Source organism: Bombus flavifrons, chromosome 4 (assembly GCF_040668555.2).
Source record: "Bombus flavifrons isolate JBK064 chromosome 4, iyBomFlav1_principal, whole genome shotgun sequence".
NCBI classification, from domain to species: domain Eukaryota; kingdom Metazoa; phylum Arthropoda; class Insecta; order Hymenoptera; family Apidae; genus Bombus; species Bombus flavifrons.
Window position 1 is genome coordinate 3,705,775 of NC_138445.1, and position 23,902 is coordinate 3,729,676.

The window sequence follows — 23,902 nt, forward strand, 5'->3', positions numbered from 1 at the left end:
CGAAGTTAAGTATTAAACACTAAAAGAAAGTAAGATTAAATGTTACAATTAATTTTTTACATTAAATGTTACGATTAATTCTTTTAATTAAATGCTACAATTAATTTCACTTTCATTTACTGTTTAATATTGTCTTAGTCTCGCCTTACCTTGTACTCAATAATGAAGTAAACGTAAGTATTTATTTCATCGATATTAAATCGCGAAGTTAAGTATTAAACACTAACGAAAGTAGAATTAAATGTTACGGCGAATATAAATTATTAATATTTGTATTTAATTATGAGATTTCTGCTTGTAAAAATAATGGCTTAAGAATTGTGACATTTATGGAAAATGCAAAGTCGTTTTATATTGTATGCAGTTAAACAACTTGAGTATGATTATTGAGCCAGAAATTAATCATGCTTCTACTGATACGAATTTTATCATGCTCTCGTATATTCCTTCTGCAAACCTACTTATTTATCAAGTTTTCATTCTATAGAATATCCTTTGTTTCGACGTTGAAAAATTAATTATTTCTGAACTGTAATGGTGTCCGTATGCTTTATTGCATATGTCGATGCATTATACATATCCCAATTATAATTCTAAGACACGCTTTGATACAAACAACAAGATCTGAATCTGCGTTTTATTACGAAAAGATTTTATTATGTACGTGACGATACCAGCGGGAGTTGTTTTAAATATTAACAATGATGAATGTAACATTTCATGTTATTTTGTAATAGGAATACAATCGTTGTTGTTGATGTTTATGGGATGATTTAGCGGGAAGCAGTTACGAAATTTGAAGTTAAGAGACGCGATTGAAGTCCTCGAATGTAAGATCAGAATAATAGTTGGAAAATAAGACAGAAAGAAAACAAATGGCACAAATTTGATTATACAAATCAGAAATATATGAGAATTCTAATTACGTGCTAAGTTTGAAAAATTAAAATTAAAGCAATAATCAATTCTTTTTAATCTACAAACAGTTATTAAAAGAAATTGATATACTTGAGAAATAATTTCATCCTCTTTAACTAATATTAAACAATATGTATAACAGAAATATTATTTCAAAGTTACTAAGGAAAAATTGACAAAAGTTCTTTAAAATTTTCGTAACTAATTTACCGTAAAATTAAGTTATAATAGCACAATCCTTTACGAGATGTATGTGAATATTATTATAGAAAAAACATTTCATCGTCAACAATGGGGTGTCGCAATGGAGTCTGTGTTTAAATAAAAAACAAAATTTGAAGTCTGCTTAATGTTTTGCTAAAAAGATATTTTTAGTAACATTTTCAGGTGGATTATAATTAATGTTAGATAACATATAATAACAGAAATATTATTGCAAAGCTGATATCGATAAAAATTCGTCAAGATTCTCGTGACAAATTTACAATAAAATCAACTTATAATAACAAAATCCTCTACGAGATGCATATGAATACTGTGGTAGAAAAAACATTTCATTGCCAAGAATGGAGTGTCGCGATGGAGTCCACATTTTATTAAACAAAGAACAAAGCTTCAAGTCTTAGAGCTCTGTTCTGCTAACAAAATATCTCTCAGGTGGATTATTTTTAAAAACAAAATTCTCACGTTAGTATAATAATTGAACGCTAATTTGTAAGCAGGAAAAATGACTGAAGAAAATAAGACTCATAAAAAGAACCGAAAGATCTTCACGGCTTCTCTCAACTTTCAAAAACGTTTAGTTTCCAGCTACACATGAAATAATTCAAACGTCTCGTAATATGTTTATCCAAAGCAACTGGTAGATCCCCGAGGGAATCATTAGACACGGTACGCTAATAATTCGGTCGGAATTCGTTCAAACGTTACTCCAAGCCCTGAAGCATGACTCGAACAGAACAAAAGAATGACGCGCCTGTTGCGCACTACTGACATTATGATCCAAATTAGCGGGTGATTAAAAGAGTCTGCTGATATCTTTATTCCACTTGCAGCAAACATTTTAATGCACGTAATCGAATTTACAAGTTCAAGCTAACGAATAATTCAGTAGATAATGTAATTAGTTGCAGAAGAAACGTCGTGTAGTGTTAGATATTCGAACACAGAGTATTAGAATCTTTTACTTCATGTGAAACTAACATAAAGCAAGCGAGATGTATATTATGCTTCCCTATTTTACCTGTGTATTATTATTATTATTGTTGTGTTATAATTTATTATTAATGTGATTGCGTATTATAATCTAGTCACTGATAACTAGACTATGGATTTTTAGACAATTTTCTATTTTTATGAACGAAACTAAAGTAACAGAACCTACACAAGAATTTGTTTCGTCCGCTGAAACCTATAAAGTGTACCCTACTTTGAATATTTTACATGTTTTTGTACGTCATATGCAATTTATGGATTTTTGCATCTTCAAATTTACTAAAAATCTACAGTCTATTAACAGATAATAAAGTAAGCAAGGTCCATTAATAAGATGAAGTGAATGTGACGCTGATCTTCGTGACGTAACGTGTTCCTTGTGTGTTAAATCAAATGGTAAAACGCCAATGAAATGAAAAGACGAATAATTAATTTTTGCTCTGTGTCTTCGTTTTTCACGCATTTATAACGCTTTTTTTTTTTTTACTAATCCTCCTTCAGAGCTATCGCACGTCAAAGTCAAAGAATTTCATAAAAATTGTTCTGTAAGTGGTAGAATAATATAATCTTTTGCGAGGATTAAATAAGTAAATAAATGGTGAATAAATAGGGCAGATTGAAACTCACCTAACCGAGCCCGAGGTGACCAAAAATGGCATAGGTGTTGGGCATGGGCTCAATGGCGAACTGCTGACTGAACTACGAGTGCTGCTTAACACAGAATGTGGACATTGTGGCGGACCGCCATGTGCACCGGAAGATGCGTTTCCACCTTTGCTGGAGGAGCGTCCCTTCAGGCAGGGGATTTTCGACCAACCGCTAACATCGTTGCCCGACAAGCCTGTGAACAAATACGTTGATCGATCGTACTATGCAGGTGATAGCAATTTCACTGTATGCATTAGCATTGCACAGGATTTAGAGCGTCTGGGCGGCTGCTCCATTTAGTGTAGCGCTTTGGCATACGAGATGTACGCTTCGAGCGTTTATTTAGGAACACTTGATCAATTAATCTGTAAGATACATATTGATAAAATTGTGTTGGCGAGCATCTACCTCCGAAGCAAATGTTCATTTCATACAGTTAATTAATATCGAATACGATGAAAATAAGTACGTTATATACGGACATCTGTTTGTGGTGAATAAGAGCGAACAATAACACTGCCAAAGGCATTTACACATTTTCATAATACGAACGCAAAAACCGAAAATCTGATGCCGATCGTTTTGACTGGTTTGGAAGTTTTAGAGTTAAAATAGGAAGGAAGAATAAGGATTTGGAATAAATAGTTGCTTAATAGTAGATCTACCACACCAGTCAAATTGTTTGGTTTTACAATTTTATTTTAAAATTCCTACTTCATGTTATATTTTTCCCCCAATGATGTAATGACTTTTGCAACGATAACTAAAAGAATAATATGAGTTTTATTTTGTTTTTTATGTATTCAAACTGAAAATAATTTTATATTAAGGCTACATATACCAACTGGTGCTTGTCAAAAGGGTGTAAAAGGGTGCTGCAATCTGTTTATCGAACCCCAATTAACCAGTTTCCCCGTTTTGTACAACTTGCCACACGTTTTTAAAATTTTTATTGTGTATCATTCGATATGATGATATCAGTTATCAGGAAAATTCCGGATCGATCGCTAGACCGCTAGATGCTAACAATAGAAATGCCACACCAGTCAAAATGATTGGTTATACAATTTTATAAATGTGTCAATCCTCATTTAGGGATCTCGGATGGATTAATAACACCAAAAATGTACTACATAACATAGAATTTCTTCTGTAAGAAAGTAATAAATCAGTAAATATAAAAATATTCTATTACTACGTATTTTTTCAAAAGACCAGTTATTTTGGCAGAAATAGCTTCGTGTTAACTATCGGTAGTTCTAGTGTTAAACTAATTTCATATTTTCATTTTTCATAGCAAAATGAAATGAATCATTCCTAAACACGAATGTTCATTTTGATTGGCAATTTTAAATAAAATAACAAATAATTTCATTTCAGTACTAATTGAAATTCTAGTTGAAATAAAATTCCTTTTGATGGGATTTGATGTCCAGACTCGACTCGAGGCTGCGCGTTCTACACCAGGGAGCTTCTTGTAAATCTTTGTTGGATTAAGTTACGTTAACATAATACCAATGTATAGTAGATATGTACATAGATATTATTAAAATACGTATAACAAGTTTGAATTCACAGAATTGTGTTTTATAATATCACAGCATTCGGTGTGAAAATTCTCCTCACCTCAATTACCTTCACAATGACATTTGTGTTTCTGATACAGTCGACAGAATCAGAAATTATTTCGGGTCACATTTATTCAAATAAATAATAAAATACTTGTCATATAATTATAACAAATAAAATGACATATTGTCGAACTAATTGCTTTTTAGATGTTGTATTTCGACTTTGCCTAACTTTGTTCCGAGTATGGTCACGCTGACCTTTTCTATTTATTATTGGGATTTTGTCATTAGGTAGTAATGACAAAATCCGCAATCACTTAGTTGCCAACCCAATAAAACCAACGGTTTGCGTCACATTTACGAAACGGATAAAACACGTGCGATTTTCGAGAATTCCGATATTTTAATTAAGCGCGTCATTAGTTTTAGAGTCAGGAGAATCGCTGGAAATGTCAACAGTATTTTATATGCTTGTTGACGTAATAACATTTATTATACATTTATTTTTCGGGTCGTAGATTCCGTGTACAATGAACATATATATGACATCTGAACTAACGGACTTTTTAATTACCGTTGATTGGTATATGGACACATGGTGTGTCTGTTTTCGACGGGAGGCATCTGTGCAAAGCGTCAACGACTCTGATAAAAAAACGCCACAAAAAAAAAAAAAAAAAAAATTGTTTGTAGATTCGGCAGGAATATTTTTCCATGCGACAAAATTTTAACAAAAGCATATCCAAGTCTATTCACAAGAATATTTTATCGCAGAAATAATGCATATGAATTGAATAAATTTAAAAACCGAATGAAACTAAGATAATAAAAATAAGAATGTTGGAATATTTTGTTTCTACGTTAAAAGAGTAAACCACATAAATATGGATTTAACAATGTTGGAGTGGACATGTTAGAGTTAATATTTTGAAGAATAGCAATGTAATGAAGCAAATTGGATATATTACAGATGAATTATTTAGTTACAATAAAGTGATGCGAACAATGTTCAGTTAATTTCAAGAGTAATCGCGATAATTATTTTGTGTTCAAAGCAATATAGTGGCTAAAGTAGGGAAGCATATTCAACGCGATATCAAATTCCCTTATTAATTAAAACTTTATTACAATAATCGAAGGCGAAACACGAATTTGGTGATATAATTTATAACCCGATAATTAATTAAATTTTTCCAAAATATTTGATAATAAACCTGTAAAAGGAGTTGCCTACATACGGAAAATAAATAAACTAAAAGCCAATCCCTTTGAAACGAAGTTAGCCAAACTGTACAAACAGTAGAACGACATAGTAGCAAAGATATTTTTATCTATACACATTTAAGGAACTACAGCCGACTGTGCATATATTGTATGGGCTTTATTTTTTCAAGTTAGAAACTACTTTATTTTACGCTAACAAAACAAAAAAAAAAAAAAAATCAAAAACAAAAATCACCAGCAGCTGCATAGAGATACGTTATTATAAAAAATCAGAGACAAAAGCTGGCAAAAATCACAGGCAAAAGCTGGTCAAAAATCACAGGTAAAAGCTGGCAAGCAACTCGCGTTACGAACTGCATACGAAGTATTATCCGTGTGCGTTCTAGTTGCGCGCTCTGGATAATTCGCAGCCATAAATTATTCATAAAAAGTATCGCAACGTGCTAATTTTACAATATCGTGTTCCTCGTTATGCGGAGTGCTTGCTAATAAAACGTCTGCTCGGCAAGTTGCAAAATTTCCCTAACGTAGGAAGTGGAGACGAGGCGCGCGAGCGTGCGAGCGACCTTGACCGCAGAAGGTCGGAGGTTTTCGCCTAACGTAGAATGTGAAACGCTGCTGGTGGTCGTGGTGAACGGTAGCAAGAGTGGTTGTTGGCGTTCACCGCGAAACCTCCACTTATCGCTAACAAAGGCCAAGCCTTCCGTGTAACTCGGATGAGGGCTTGAGCTTTAATGGCTTGCGACCTGTTTCTTTCCTGCGTTTTTAGCTGGAGAATCGCGAAAAGCCTCGTAATTATTTCAGCAAGACGGCATTACCATTAATTACCATTTTCTTCGCATTTTGATCACACGTGTTATATTTGTGGATTAATTCAAACAGTTCTTCGAGAAATATTATTTTCCAGCTGAGCTACCGTGTACTTTTAATAATATTCCACGGGAAATAACGAGTTATCTTTTTCAAAGAAATATCTTTTGGCTTTGTTGCTTTTGGTTATTGTAAATACAAAAGAAATATTATTAATAATATGGGGATGGTAGGAATAGTAATACTATGGCAACAAATTGCCGGAAACGTGCCGGATTGAACTATTTTTGATATAATTAACAAGAGAACAGCTGGATGTTAAAATACGAAAAAGTGTATAATTGAAGTAACATTTGTAGGTAAAAATGGCACAATATTTTACGTTGTTGTTATGCTATGTACGAGAATTGATATTAAATTCCAACTAATTTGTCGTAGAAATTTTAATATCTACTTTTTATTTCTTTTAGTTCGTATAATTCAGAAAATATGAATTTCTATAATTGAAAAGATTTTTAATTAACTGGATTATTTTCAATAGTACAATATGCGATTTAAAGTTGAAATTGTTATTTATTGATATTTCATCAATATTACCAACATCTCGTTCTATTTACAACACAAAAATTGAATCGTATTAAATTATTAAAAACTTAAATGAATTAAATTATTAGTCATATTTTTATATAAAAACAATTTGTCCACTTTCTGTCCTAAATTCTTTATCGTTCGAAATGCAAAGCAAAACTAATCACTGCTGCGAAATGTTATATATTCACTACAGTTTATATTTGTTACTATTTCACGCGTTAAATATATCTCACGCGCATAATTTGTGTTGTATCAATATTATTCAACAATTGCATCGCCTCTTTCGTGCAGAAATACAGATTCAGTTATGCGAAAATGATATACTATACCGGTTTTGACATAGCAAAAATTAAATTTTCTGAGAATATTTATTCACGCTTGCAGATACTTTGTAGTACTTTGACAAGTCACAATTTCTTTCCTTTTCTACATTGTTTTTGTTTTCTACAGAACAGTACAAGGAAAATAATGATCCATACTGTCGTTTTACGCTTATTATAGAGACAGTTAAGTTTCGTCCTTTTATTATTTGAAAACGCGTGCTGTCGTAAAACGTTGAAATGGGACAGGTGATACAGTTCTTAATTTCAACAAATTTTGTAAATATTATCTACCAACAATAAGCAGAGGAGATATTTAAACCATAATTAATTTATATCCTAATATGTGTTATTGAAATTAGTATAACTCTGTTAAAAATGCTAGAGATTGCGAGGAATTGTAATTTATAAGAAGTTTTGACGTAAATCAAAATTTTGTTAATGTTAAAAATGCTAGAGATTGCGAGGAATTGCGATTTATAAGAAGTTTCGACGTAAATTAAAATTTTGTTCGTGTTAAAAATGCTAAAGATTGTGAGGAATTGCGATTTATAAGAAGTTTCGTCGTAAATTAAATTTTGTTAATGTTAAAAATGCTAGAGATTGCGAGGAATTGCGATTTATAAAAAGTTTCGACGTAAATTAAAATTTTGTTCGTGTTAAAAATGCTAAAGATTGCGAGGAATTGCGATTTATAAGAAGTTTCGTCGTAAATTAAAATTTTGTTAATGTTAAAAATACTAGAGATTGCGAGGAATTGTAACTTATAAGAAGCTCTGACGTAGATCAAAATTTTCTTAATAATTTCTACAGTATCCTTCATTTGCATCTCCAATAGTTTAAAAAACAGTTAAATAACCGGAGGAATAAATCGAGAACCGACTGCAGCAGCTTGTAAAGCTCAGATTTAAATTAAAAACCGGCTGCATGTTAATTTGAATGCAATATATTTCTGCATATAATCGGTTGTAGGAAAACTACTGTAAAGAAGGTGATGAAAAGTCCTAGTCTTGGAAAAATATGTATATTGGCGTTATTCCGAGAACGAGCAGATTCAAACTCCCATGTGCCTTCTTCAGAGAACGATAAAAGTTGAGGGAAAATAGATGTGGATGACCCTATCGAGCGTGGCTGAGATTTCCTTCTCAATAGGACCACACAGTGAAACTTCGCCGGGCAATCAACAAAAGTACGACTTCTTGAAGGCGTGATAGAAAGTTGGATATCTGAGTGGATGTTCACTCGTGTATACAACATTCTAGTATGTGCCCACACAGCAGATTTAAACAAATTCTCACCGTATCGTACATACACAGCTGCTACTAATTTTCAAGATATTTAAAATATCATTTTATCTTTCCTCGTTTAGAAAATAAACGTGCGAAAAAATTAAAACTTGTTACATTATAATATTAATTAAATTATAATAACTATATTATTATAAGATCGAAGCATAGGTTTTTAAGATTTTAAAATGTATGTGAAACATATACGACTGGATAATTATGCGAATAAATTAAAGTCTTATAACTGCATTGCGGATGTTTAATGGAATTTCATATTTTTTACCAACGTAATCAGAGAAATGGAATTTAGGTAGAAATTTGTTTCGTCTACTAAATATAATAGCGAGCGCTCTACTTTGAATATCATAAATACTTTTGCAGTACGTGTTACACGTGCTCTGTAAATTCTTGGAACCTTAAATTTCCCAAAAATCCGCATGATAACATGATGATAATAATGTAGGAATGTATTATTAGTTTGTAGGTAACAGTATGATTTATACAATATCGTTTGCACTCACATGAAATCGAATATAATACCCCGTTTCACGTATTCGTTACTCACTACTTCTACGACACAACAACACAACGATTTTCACACGACAACGATAAATTCAACTCTGACTCTCTCAACTCTCGTTACAATGTTTTCCATGCTCACTTTTTCCTAAACATATCTTGGTAACGCTCACAACACTCTTTGACAACGACAACATATCTTGACAGCGCTAATAAACAATTACCCCTCACGCCATGTCCTTCCCTGATGTCACACTATCCCAAAATAATAATAAACGTTGTTATTATCATAACATAATGTGTTAAAGGATAGTTTAATTGTACTACGTATATGGTTTATCCAGACACTTTATTCCATTCACGATAATAATATTTGAAATATATCGAAAATGTGCAATGATGTTAATGATGTTAAAGGTAACATTTATCTTGCTGTGGTCGACCGAATGAAAATTAAAATTGTTCACGAACAAATTTGTCAATATTACGTTACAATTAGATGCATGATTTATCACGTTTTCAAACATTCACATCATACATCAATTTTAGACATCGTTGTGTAAAGTAAGTACAGTTGCAAGTCTTTCTGATTTAGAAATATTAAGATAGTAAGTAATGTCACGTTAGTTTTCATTTCATCAACATTTTCACTTGCAATTTGTTCTCAATCAATTTACATTACCGAGCTCTGCCTTATGACGTCCAGTCCAAAGAGAAATCCAAAAGATTTGCTTCATACTTTCTTTTACTATTATTCACCTTTCTACTATCGCTATACTATACAACTTTTTATTATCATTCAAACTAACATCTCTATATATCTCCAACCTAGATTCTACAGTTTCATGAAGATTGATGATGTAGAAACGTTTCGAGCACTATGATTTATGTAGTCTACTACCGTAAAGTGTCTGTTATTATTAAACACTTATTAAGTAAGTCACTTTATCTCTACGTTTCTCGATAATATCGCGTTTATTTTATTACATTACAGACAGATAGCTTTTATAGACAGTTGTAAAATAGTATTGGGTCGTCCGAAAAGTTTCTTTCGTTTTATAAGGAAATAATGGATGCACAACATTTTTCGTTTTATATTACTTTGTCGAATTACGTATGATCCATTTTGTTCTATCAAAATATAAATCACAACGTTCGACAGATTAGGTTTCATGTTTGTATAAAGATGCATCGTTGTAAAAGACTTGTCTGTAAAAGAAAGACACTATTCGACAACTTAATAATTCATGATTCATTCAATCATTCACATTCATAATAATCCATAACATTCACAATATTCATAATAAAAATGTATTTCAGGAAACCGGTCAAGATTTCGAAACTGGTGTGTCATTTTTCATACCAATTAGGATCCGCATATGTTGTTTCTAATAAGAAAAATTTCGGCGGTTGTATTTTATTTCGCGCGACTTCTTCAAAACTAATAAATCAATTAAATTCGAATTAAATCTAAATTGAAAGAGCTAGAGCCGTCTTGTGCCATCTTACGAGAATCATCGATCTACTGATATAAGACAGCCGTAGCCGTTTCAATTTAAACTCCATTCAAATTTAATCAGTTTTGAAAAAACCGCGAGAAACGAAATACCAGGTTGTACGAAAAGTTTCTTTCGTTTTATAACGAAATGATAGATACACAGCATTTTTATTATTTTTTATAATTTTATTCAATCCACTTTATGATCCATTTTGTTCCAACAGAACAAATGTACACCTACTATTCCCTTACAAGGCGAAAGAAACTTTTCAGACAACCTGATATAGTTTTACATCACCATAATAATACACATCTCCTCTATTATTATTTCTCAAGCTGTCAAAGTAGAATAAAAACGTAATCTTTTACTTTCCCATGGTACTCGCGATCTGTCCGACCCAACGCGACTTTCCATTCTTTGCGTTCCCGACCGTAGAAAGTTTTCGCCAAAAAAAGCGACGAGAAAACGAAGCAGAGCAAACGATGGTTCGTCCAATAAGTCGATAGCATCGTATCGAGCGGATCGGCTGCGCAATAAGAACCGAAGAAATACGCTTCAAGTTCCGCGTATTGGAAAACCACTCGCAGGAGGGTGGGCAAAATCGCGGAATGAGGATTTCTTTGATACAAACAGAACCGAGATGTATATAACAGTCTGTATCGTTCTTCCACTATCGTCGAAGTCCTTATACCTCAATAAGTTCGTTCCATTACAAGATCAGATACCTCGGTTCGAGGTAGAATCTATCGCTGGTCAACCGTGGCTGATTGTGAGAATATCGATACAAATACAATCTCGGTTTGTTAAGATTTTTAATTCGATCCACTGGATAGTCGCGTAATCAATTTCGTGGAAATTGAAGGAAGGTTTCCCATCGAGACAATTATTTTACTTCTATCGATGATTCAATGAACAGTCGTAAGACTGGTAAGAAATAAAACTAAAAGGTGATGACGAAAGCGGAGATTAAACTGCGGATATTAACCCTTTCACGGTTGGTGTTGCGTACGATCGACAATGTATTTTAACAAATTACTATCCAAGTAATTAAACGATAGATGCGCACTCTTCTTTGTTCGAATTTGGTTTTAACGTTGCTTCGACATTGAACGTTAGCAACGCTACATAGTTCTTTGCTTGTATCAAAATTGTCAACTACAATTTGCTTGTCCAGAATCTTTGGTCGAATTGTGAAAATGAGCGGCGATATCGTGAGATTTATTACGTTTTCTTCGTTCCTGTCTTTGTCCGACACGTGTGCAAAATAACAAGCTTCTTATCTCCCATGTTAATTTTTAACGGTTGTCAAATTTTCGAACGATTTTCTCCAGACTTCCGTATATTTTCTTTTATTATTATTTCATTTGTACTTTACAATTTGTCCAGGTGAACATCCGGTAAATTCGGTATATGAGTTTCGAGAGCTGTTTATGCAGTGGATGTCATCAGTAGAGATGGCGTGCAAAATCGCTAACAGCGATTTGTCACAGCGGCCGCAAATTCACGATCACGGTCGTGATATAACTTCATTGACGACCGTGATCGTGATTTATTTATCTTGATCGAATTTGCTCACTGTGATTTTAATTCTTCATCTTCATTGAATTATTTCTTACAGAACGTTTCGATATAGCTTGCACAAAGATATCTGCGTATAATGTAAGTTTAAGAATACGTTTCCTGCATGAAACACAAATTTATTTAATTTTAAGCAACCGGCTGTCACTTTTAAAGGAATACGAAGAAATCACTGGTGATTATAGATACAGCCTAAAATTACACAAGTTAGGAATTTTTAAAAAATATATGTTTCCTTGAAGATTCGTCTTCATACTGTATGAAAAAAAAAGAAGAAAAAAGTAAGGAAATGAAAAATATGCCGAGTGCAAAGAATCAAAAGATGAAAAAGAATTCAATTTTCTTTTCTCTATCTAAAATACTAATTCTTCCTCTCGATTTCGAAGTCGTAATATTCACTCGATATCGTTGATATAAAATATACGGATTATGTGACGGCGCAGAGAACAGATGCTCTCCGCCGATCAGAAGCGATCAGGAAAAATCGCAGTTTATTGTGAAAAATCATCGTGGTTGGAAACGAACGTGATACACAAGTAGAAGTTCGTATCATCTCTGTTCATACTCTAAACTCAGCATAGAAAATAAACTAAAAAATCTACGAAACGATAATAAAACCAATCTGGACGTACGGAATACCACTATGGGGTACAGCAGCAGTGAGCCACATAAATAAACTAGAGTCGCTACAATCGAAGATACTGAGAACAATAGTCAACGCCCCATGGTATGTCAGAAACGAGGATATACGCAAAGACTTAAAAATACCAACGGTCAAAGAAGAAATAGGCAGGTACGCAGAAAAATACAAGGAAAGAACAGCAACACATCCAAACCAGCTGGCTGCTGAAGCGAGCAAAACTCACATAGAAAGAAGACAGAAAAGAAAACACCCCACTGACTTCACTAAAGAAATAAAATAGTCAAACTCGAAGATGGTATCCCGCTGAGGGTAGCCATCCACATTTTATTTAGAAATTAAGTTAGAAAAATTTACCAAATGTCCAGCTGAACAAATTGTAAAGTACAAATTAAATAAAAAAAAGTCTCTGTTCATCAGCCTGTCCATTGCGTAACCAGATCCTTCTAATTGTCAGTAGGAAATCTTTGTCGTTTTCCACGTCTCATGGGCACCGTGACTTCGAGTGTCTTCGAATCATCGGCTCCGTGCACGTGGACAACGGTGAGCATCGAACAACACTCTGTTGCTGCTCTGAAACTATAACATCCGCGACTCTTAGAACTACGATACTCGTGAAGAGTATGCGCCGCTATCAGCTTAAACCCTGATGGCACATTTATGACTCGGGCTATCGGCAATACGATACTCTTGGGAATAAATCAACGACCGTACGACGCGTCGACCTCGACACGTGAATCTCTTCCATAGAGAAATCGACGCTGATATACATATGCAATATACGTATTAATTTTTCATCGCTAATATGGTTTTTCACTAACGCCGTCGGTATTATGGATCTTTCAGCTCTTGGCCTGATTTTATACAGTTTTGGGCTTTGAAAAATATTTGAAAAAATTCCGAGGTACTTATCATAGTCTTTAGTTTACTATACGAGCGATACCTTAACAAGATGTTTAGATCTTATTGCGATAAGAATGAAGATTTGACGGAAAATTACGGAAAGATGGAAATTTGTTTGAAGGTACACAGTTTCGTGTTAACACGTTCACGCTGGCATTGCTATTTGTGTTTCTCGCTGTGGGGCGGCACCCGTATTCATGTTTATAATAAGCTTATAATATTGAATTATGTTTTAAAATAAATCCTACTTTTTTTCAATTAATAAACGTTAAATTAATTTGTCCAAATTTTTAATTATATGGTAATTTTTTCTAGTTACTAAGAAAACTACATTTTTGATAATACGCATCGTCTGATGGAACATTCAAGTGTGAGCCACCGGTGGTGCACGCCGTCTGACGGGAGACTCGAGCGTGATCCACCGGTGGTGCACGCCGTCTGACGGGAGACTCGAGCGTGAGCTACCGGTGGTACGCGCCGGCGTGAACGTGTTAAATAAATATTTAGAAAAGTTATTGTAGGACTTTACATGCAAGACTATGATCTTTCGAAGGGACGTAAAGAAATTGACCAACTTTCAGAAAATTATAATTATTTCGAGATCTAAGTTTGCGGGATTTTTCAAATAATTATTTATTATTGAAAAATGATCCAAGACACGCGTCGAAAAAGAAAGGCTTCGTATCTCATACTTACTAATGTATGAAAAACACAGAATTCATATGAAATACCAGGATCAATTTCATTATATATATACGATCTTAATTTTCAATTTTTCTTAAAAATACTTACTAAATCTACCTACTAAAGTCTGGACATTTAACACATTCAAACATGTGTCTTGTGTACTAATAAGCGACAATGGGAGAGGCGGTATTAAATCAACATGATATTTTATTAATAATATTTATAGTTGCTATATATCCTATTATATATTAATATATATTATATACTATACTAAAGGAGCCACTACCGTTTGTTTCTATGAGTCACGACTATGTCGTCCTGTCGGCTATGATCGACCAAAAATCGTCTTGCGATTGACTGATCGATCGCGATCTACTTGTTGGCCACTCCTGATACATACGAGAGAAGTATATATATATATATATCGAAATAAAAAGAATGTGCATATAAAAAAATTCACTTAGCAATAAACTGACGTGGGCAGCAATACCAGTCGCTAACTTTAACACAGTGCTCACTTTACCCCCCATGATATTCAGAACTGAATTGAACCAAGTAAATGATATTTGGGCGGTTGAAGACTTGTAAGCGTAAGCTTTTTTACGCGTGGAAACCATGGGGTCTGACAACTTCGTTTCGGAGAAATTGAACAACGAAAATTTCATCTGGACCCCATTTAGACGACCCATATTTTCGGCGGTGGGTTAACAAAGCTAAATATTCAATGGGACCATTTTTGACACTGATTGTATTTCTAAAATGTGTTGTATTAATTTCTTTACTAAATTTTATTTCTGCATATATATAGCGCGTTATAAATATATTGTAATTTTTATATACATTTTCAAATTGTTTCCAAATTTTGCCATTATAATCGTCACAGTCGTGTCTTATTACAGTGCTGAAATTTCAAAATGTTTTATATTGCGCATACAAGATATAAAATATAAATGGAAAATATAACAATTTTCTATGGTAAATATTCGTGAACCTTTGTTTGCGACAATTTGATAAGATAAAAATCCAAACTTAGAGCGAACGATCCAAAATTGAATAATATGCTTTTTGTGCACAGCAATGAAAAACGATTTCTGATTGTGGTAGATCAGTGATTTAACTCTGCTAAGTGGCTCGTTATCTAACAATGTCGACAGGTATAACAGCATAATCTTTGGGAAATTATCGCACTTCCAAGTACGAAAATATTTTGTGTTTGGAATAAATAAAGACTTGTCTAGTTTTGAGAAAAAAATACAGAACAAAATTCGTTTAGAGCAGAGATTCCGCTTAAGCGACGAGTGGCTTGCACATATTTTTCGATTATGCAGATACACGATTATATCTTGACGTAATAAATTTCCGGCATAAATTATTCATAACTTTCGTGTTATCTCGCCTCAGAACCGGCAATATGCAACGAGATAACATGGCATAACGTAGAAAAATGATTGAAGGGATAATGAGAACAACAAGTGGTCCAAAAGCTACAAAGCGTTACTAAATTATTCCGATCAATTTCTTGTTATTAAAAACTAAATCGCTCGCCTAAATTATTCAAGTTCATACATTATACAACGTAATAACTAATATAATAAAACAGAGATAGGAAACGTGTTTGAAACGCGACAAAACTGAAGAAATAAAATGATCGAAATATTCAGAAACAAAGAAATTTTTAACGTACAAAAATATAACGTATCTTTTGTATTCATCTTATTGGTAATTTGAATTTTCTGATAGTCGAACGATTCATACGATTATCAATCTGCATTCATCGTATTTATAAACTATCGTTTATCGTTCGTCGTTCTTTAATAGCAATTTCATAGTCTAATAATGTTATGTTAAATGGAATTTGCTCATGTTCTTCGATTAGACCATCGCAGTGACAGAACGAAACTGAACGTTACATAATCGCCGGTGAGTCTATAGATGAGCGATCGAGAAAGCTCTCGATCTTAATAAAAAACGACCAGGCATTTAACCACTTACTTATGTGTTAAAAGCAAACCTGACCTACTTGCAGCGAGAAATGTTTGCGATGTCGCTTCCGTTGTATTAATCGCCTTTCGTCCGTGTTCCTTTCCTCTCGCGTTTCTCCGCAAGAAAATGAACCTGCGGTTTGTACACAAATGGCCGTTTCTTACGATGAATTTTAAGCAGCTTGTTTAAAGTAAATTTTGTATATCGTGGCCCGATACAGCGAGCTATATCGCACGGCAAAATTTAATTTCTGCAAAACATTATACTGTGCTTGCGCGCTTTTTCTCTGACAATGTCATATTCGCATTGTTGGCAATTTGTTAGAAATTTATGAAATTTATTTCTACGAAAAGTATCTTATTTTGGTTGTGGTAAAAAATTTAGCTGTCAACGTGTTAACTTGTATAATAACATTAAACTCGACGTAATTATATCAATGTGAAGAAGAACGAAATTGAATAATAGTCTTGATGATATTTCTGGTACAAGACCGAAGAAGGAGAAAATTGAATAATCTTCTTAATATTTCTATAACAAGATAATACAACTACTACACGCTGTATGATAACTAGATACATTATAATATAATTAGGATATTATTGTTATTGCTATAGAATGTTATTAGTCATTATTATGAAGAAGAAGAAGAAAAGGAAATGACAAAATTAAAATGCACGAGAATGTGACGATTAGTGGCACACGGTTGAAGTTTTACAGCAAACTGTCGTGGAAAAAGTTACTCAGAGATTGACAGTTTTAGCTATAAACCGCAAACCCTTTACACTTTATGCTGCAAATCAAAGCGAAATGTTGTTGCTGTCAAGTTTCTGGGTTCGTGAGACAATAATAAACGGTAAAAAATGTAATCTTAGGAGCGTTTTAAAAATTTTAAAAAGGGACATTCAATTATACAGCATTTTGTCTTACCTTGCATTTTTAATAAGCTGTAAGATGTTACACATCGATCAACAGCGTAGACCGAAAAGCGTAGAAAAGCGACGATGTTACAAACGCTGCTGTTTTTTAAATTTTCCTTGCATTTTACCATTATCTGTCGCATTTTTGTCAGATGAATTAATTTATAAAAGTAAATCATTTGTTTCTCGAGGACTAAATATTACTTGTGTATCTATGTGATGAAATTAAGCAATTAGTCAACAGTGAAATTACTCGGTTTGGCTTCCGGCAGGATCAATCGTCGTTTGATAACGTTGAGCATGATCTGCCCCAAACTTTTGCACAACACTAACGCGAGAGTTGTGGAGTGCCGATTCTTTCGCAATAAAGTAAGTACAATTGTCTTTTATTCAAAGCTGACGTGTTATCCACAATAAAATTTGTCCTGTCGTCGCTAAATTGTCATAGAAAGCGTTGTTGTTGTGCGAAAGAATGTCAGCAATGCAAATGCGTACATATAGCCACGTTTAGAAACATATTAGATAATCTTATAATTAGATTATCATATAAAACCGTAACAATTTGCCCAATTTATGAGAAAAAGTTTATCTATCGGTGGAATAAAATTTTTGTTTAATGATTGCAGCAGTTAACGAGTAATGAGATAACAATTATGTTCTTCTGTATGTTATTTTCTATTGAAAAATATCCAGGATGAATTAAATAGGAAACTGCTAGAAGTCTGTGCAAACTTTGAATTCGATTTCGTAGAATCGCCCTTTTTTATTTTCAATAAAAAATAATTTATACGTGGAATCGAGTGATAAGAAATATAACAGAAAACTTAATAGAAAACTATTAGAAATATAGCAGAAAACTAATGCTAAATTAAATTATTTTAACGAAATTAAATTACCAACCGACTGACCAGTTGAATCATCGCATACGACAGAACAAAATAGCTTTTTGTAAAATATACACGCGTTTATGTTAATCTTACCCAAATAGAATCTCGGTATGCGTACGTTGCCTCTATTTTGAGGTTGTTAGCTCAAGCATCTTATTATAATATTTTTCCTTAATATATAAAGGAGGAGCTTGAGCAAACACAAGGCAATTTTCATGAGAAATGTTATGAATAGTAACAAATTTCCCCTCAGAATTTTCATATTTATAGGATCCTTGCTTGGAAAAAATAGGTTTCTTACTTGGCGACATTTCTTGTTTATCATTTTCTACTACGAAATCTACTACGAGTTGAGCGTGTAATTATTCAGATCGCAGCAGCTTTTTATGCCGTGAAGTAATTTATGCATCATTTGTGGTAAATTGTATAAAGACATGCACAGATGTTATTGATAGAAGAAATTATGTAAATTTTTCGAAAGGCAAGTCAAGAGAAATTCTCTTAATAAGTACAACATGTATGGACAAGTACATAATTTTTAATTTCTATATTGAAATTTAGCTCCTGAAATGACGTATCGTATTAGATTTCACAAATTTCAATTAATAAAAGGACAGTATATTGTAATCAACATACTTAAGGATATTAAGTAACATGTAATCTAAGAACATAAGCAATAATACAATGATATTATACACGTTATTTTTAAAAACTACATTTCTCTGTTTAAACATATAATGTAGAAATATTGACGATAAAGAATTAGACGTTTATTTGTATAATAAATATAAAATATTAATAAATTCCTACAACACAAGTCTCGACGACCTTCCAGTCTAAACTCTCTCTGCCATACTCACACGACCCGCATGTAACCATTCAATAATATGAGTATCACGTTAATACCATGTATTGCATTTATTATAATAAATTAACTACATTTATTTCCATAAAAAGCGATATGTTTAAGGGGCCCAAATTTCGTTCGCTGATGGATCTTTCTTGTTAGATGCTCCTGCCTGTAAGTGGCGATTGGAATTTAAAATAGAAATTCCGCTAGTTCAGTGACAGCAAAAACGAAGGAATTCATCACTAGATTACGTCTGAATATTCGAAGTCATATTTTAACATCCAAAGTACGTGATTCTAGAATTTATTTTTGGCGACGCTTGGCATATTGCTCCTATTTTTATATTCCAAAGTGGCGATCTCGTTCTGTCACTTATCTATATATTAGTGTTGGCAATTATATTAAAAAATGCCTTTGAAATTATGGACGCGTATTTGGAAAAGAAACTCGAAAGAGAGTCATCGAGTGAAAGCGAAGAAGATGAAAATGTGGCCTGTTTTATACGTGGCAATCAATTTTCGAACGATACGAGAGAAGAAAAATGGATTAGATGCTCCGCGTGCTTCAGACGATGCTACGAGCTGCGGACATTTATATCACAAGCTAACAAATTTCTATGTGATTTTTATATAGATCGTGAGACTTGTTTTATTTCATATTTCATACGAACATATTTCGAGCGCATGAAAAGCGACTAATATAAACATTTTCTCACCAAAACTAAGGGGAACAAGTTAGAAACGCTTTTTTTTAACAACTCAAAGACGCATCCTTTTACACGCATATTTTTTACTCTGTTTGTTTGAACTTTTATAAAACATCGATTATAGATCTTTGTTACTAAGCACTTAAGGTAATTAAATAAATCTTTTCAGATTAAAAAATTGATTTAGTTTTGGATAAAAGCTGAGGTTTTTGGGGGACAACATTTGGGAACCTTGTTCAAAAAAAATTACAGTAATATACTTTTTACTGCATTTTCTGTACATGTTTTTGTCTACCTTTTACAATCACGAGTATGCAAAATAAATAATTCGTTTATTTAGACTTCATGCTGTTAACAAAATTGCCAGAATCTTATTACGGACTTTACTCTAAATTTTAAACAGCTAATTTGAAATAGGACGCGTGGTACGTAATTATAAAATTGCTAATGGTCCACGACCGATCTTAATTCGTTGATATTATCCTAATACCAGAACGAGATTAATCCATAAAAAAAATGATAATATCGAACGGGAGATAGTTAAGCTCTTTATATCGAGCTTATAGCGAGCTTCCTCTATCGCTACAATTATCTTTGTGAATGCAAGTGGCTCTGCTAGATGTGGCGCGTCTGGTTTATTGTCGTCATTTCTCGAGCCAGCTGTAGCTAACACCTGTTATTACGAACTTTACCTCGCCCAGGTGGTAATCGCGTACCGTACTTTACAAATTACGACCAGCAATTTCACTTCTACGACGCAATTAGTTTTAATTATCGGAAAGAATTATTCACCACCCGAGAAGTTAGATCGTTCAACGAACGACGGAGATTTTTTCTGTCGTACGCACATGTCAAATATAATTTTGGAGAAGTTTATTGAATGAAATTTAATAGCTTTGTTCTGGGTCTCGTGTAAAAATTATACTAAAAGTCTGTTTTCAGCGAAATTGAAGTTGAATTAAAATTAAGTTAAACAACGTTTTTCAAAGTACATAAAAAGATGTGTCGATCTTCACTCCATTCCCTTTTTGAATTTTAATTTATGTAAAGATATCGGGTATCGTTTTATATTGATAATATAAATTGCTTTTGTTTCAATTACTATTTTGTTTTAATGTTTCCTGATTTTTGATATTTTAATTATGACTATAATTCATATATTCGAAAATGTGTAATAAATCCGACGTTTACAAAGAAACGAATAATGGAATTTAGTTGTTGTAATAGCTCAACGTAATTAACAATAATTTATTATATATATATATATATATATATATATATATATATATATGTAATAACATAAATCCTTAGGATAAATTAGACGATCGATCTTGGAGAATCGAATTTATTTTGGGAATAATTAAATTAAATACAATAACAGTTAACAACAAATCTACTATAAATGTTACCTGGAAAATCGAAAATCGATTTTCTATGTCCTAAATTATTGTTCTTCTCTTGTGATATATTCTATTTAGCAAGTGACTGGCGGTAAAACAAAAGAAAAGTAAAAAATGTCGATTAGCAGACAGTTTGAATTCTATAGAATTTACATATATTGTATATATATTGTATATAATTACATATAAAAATATATACTAAATGGCAAAATCAAATAATAAAATTTTTATTATTAGTATTATGCGTATATTCAATTTTAAAGCGATTCTCCTGAAAAGTGACTTATTATATTTGCTCACCTGTGGCGTTGACGTGTTTACATTTTTGCAAGAATTTATCATACTGCGATATATAAAGAAATATTTAATATACAAAATGATAGATAATACAATGTTTACAGCTCAATAGAAAAGATTAGAAAATTTCTCGAAGAATGACAGGTCGTGGGCAGAAGAAAATACAATAAACTACGCTGTAATCAATTCAACAAAGAGGCAAAACGAATTTGCGTACAGTATGTCCCTTTCAATAAAATTCTCCTGCACTACCCACTTGCAACACCTACGTAATTGCTGGATACATTTCACAGACACGTTCTGGCCGTGCAAAATCGACTATGTATTTCCTCACTATTTATAAATTTTGGTATATTTTATTGTCTGCCTCCACACAAACGAAAACCATTACTGTGCGCGTAATTGATTTGAAAAAGAAAAAACAAATGAATGTTTGTTATTCTTTTCATTAGGTGCCATTTAATTCGGTTCTCTTATTTTCGCGTCAATCAAGTTATTGTTACGTGGTAGGCTAAATTTTCTACAATAGAATATGTTTTTCATTTATTTTCCTATTATTGATTTATCGATTACTCGTCTGTTGTATCATATTCCAGAAATATTTAGATACGATACCGAAATATATAATAAAAATATAATAAATAATATATGAAATATAATATAATATATAGAATAAAATAAATAATCCTCAAAAATATTTTTTCCTCGGTTATTACGTTCATGAAAATACAAGTAAAATCAAACCTCTCACGTTAAATTTTCAAGAATAAAACTATGCATTTCACTCTCTTGTATCGTAATTTACGAATATTTGAAGCAAAGGTATATTAATAACAACGTAAAGTAAAAATATACTAATAATGACATATTTTATCCGTATATATGTGTTATGTAATATTTTTGTAACTAAAAGTTTGTAACTATGGTAATATCGATACTGTATAGAAATAAATGTATATCAAAGAATTGTAAGGAGCTGTAAAAAAATGACTTTTTGTAACTTTGTAAATAAATTCAGTATTAGTATAGCACATTAAAGAGGAAATGTGCTTGCAAATTTAGAGATAAAATATATATTTTTAAAGCAGATAATAAAAATTTTTACGTAGTCGAAACTGCGAAACGCGACTGAACTAGTGACCTAATTAAATTAATCCTAAATTGCTTCTCGAAGTACTGACGCGTTCTACAAAAAGACAAGTTTTCATCCCATTTTTTACACTCTCTACGAATACATACAAAGGAAATGGTTTGCCACGTATCAGCAATTTTTATTACGTAGACCTTGAGTAACACTTGGAATACTTGGAACACACTTTTAAATTAAGTTTGAATTTGCAATGAAATTTTCGATTTATAAACCTGATTCATAAACGCTAATTATAACTGGAATTATCGGATATACAAATATAATTATATTTTACCAGAAGAATTATATTAAACACAGTCACTGTTCTCTTATATTTAAAATTGAACGTATCTCAATTTCTCCATACTTTCAAGAATGAACAAGATGATTTGTACATTTCTTTCAATAATATTATAATAAATAAAATTACAGAGAATACGAAATGTAGCGGAAAGTACGTTCAATTTTTATATATCCACAATCAAGTTCGTAGTTTCATATTGTTACGAATATTTGATAACGAAGCGTGACACGCGAAAGGCAACGTGTATCGCGGGAAAAATGAAAAAGGCAGTCTTTAACGAAAGCGGAATATCGATTAGTTAAGTCGTTTCCAAAAATTTTCCACAGGTCAGATGTATCCTAATGATTATCTCAAAAATATTTCACACTGTATGTAGTTATAATATAACAATATTATACACAGTGATACCGTACGCAGAAGAACATTACTGAGAAGGGAAACATAATGCATTAATAATAAATTTAATAAATAATAAATTTAGGATTTTATTTCAATATACTACATCGATAGGAATACACAAAAATGCTGGAAAATATTTTTTACTTAGCTGAATGAGATGAACTATTTTTGAAATAAAATATACAATAATTGTGCGGGTTGCTTGCGAAATAAAATCATGTTCAACCAAATGAAAAGGACATAAAAAGAACATAAAAAGATACTGTAATACTTGATCATAAAGTCTAGTTGACTATCATGTTGATACTAAAGAAATATTTTTATTGTATTTTCGCGAAGCTATTTACGCATAAAGTTAATACACATGGTCATTGTTGTTCATGGAACGTCAATAGTTATACAACGAGATGTACGAAAAATTTAAAAATATTCAAGTTTCGATGTTTTTAAACAGCCCATTGAAAAACTAACAAATAACACGCCTGATTGAAATACACGAGTTTTCAAAGATACCAAACGTTTCATCCACATTATAAATTTTCCACAGTTCGTTTTCTCTAACATCATATTTTGAAATTCTCAGAGGTGTATCACGCATGATATAAACTATCTTTCCTTACG

The 23,902-nt window shown here is 32.3% G+C and overlaps 1 protein-coding gene across 5 annotated transcripts in view; it reads right to left on the reverse strand.

The window, feature by feature from the left end:
• The window catches only part of LOC138179003 (uncharacterized), a 201,149-nt gene that overhangs the window by 40,243 nt on the left and 137,004 nt on the right, over positions 1–23,902 (reverse strand). For all 5 annotated transcript variants that reach the window (XM_069111397.1, XM_069111396.1, XM_069111401.1 and 2 more), the window contains exon 4: positions 2,761–2,974. In XM_069111397.1, coding sequence (XP_068967498.1) covers positions 2,761–2,974 — 214 coding nt within the window. The remainder of the gene's footprint in view (positions 1–2,760; positions 2,975–23,902) is intronic.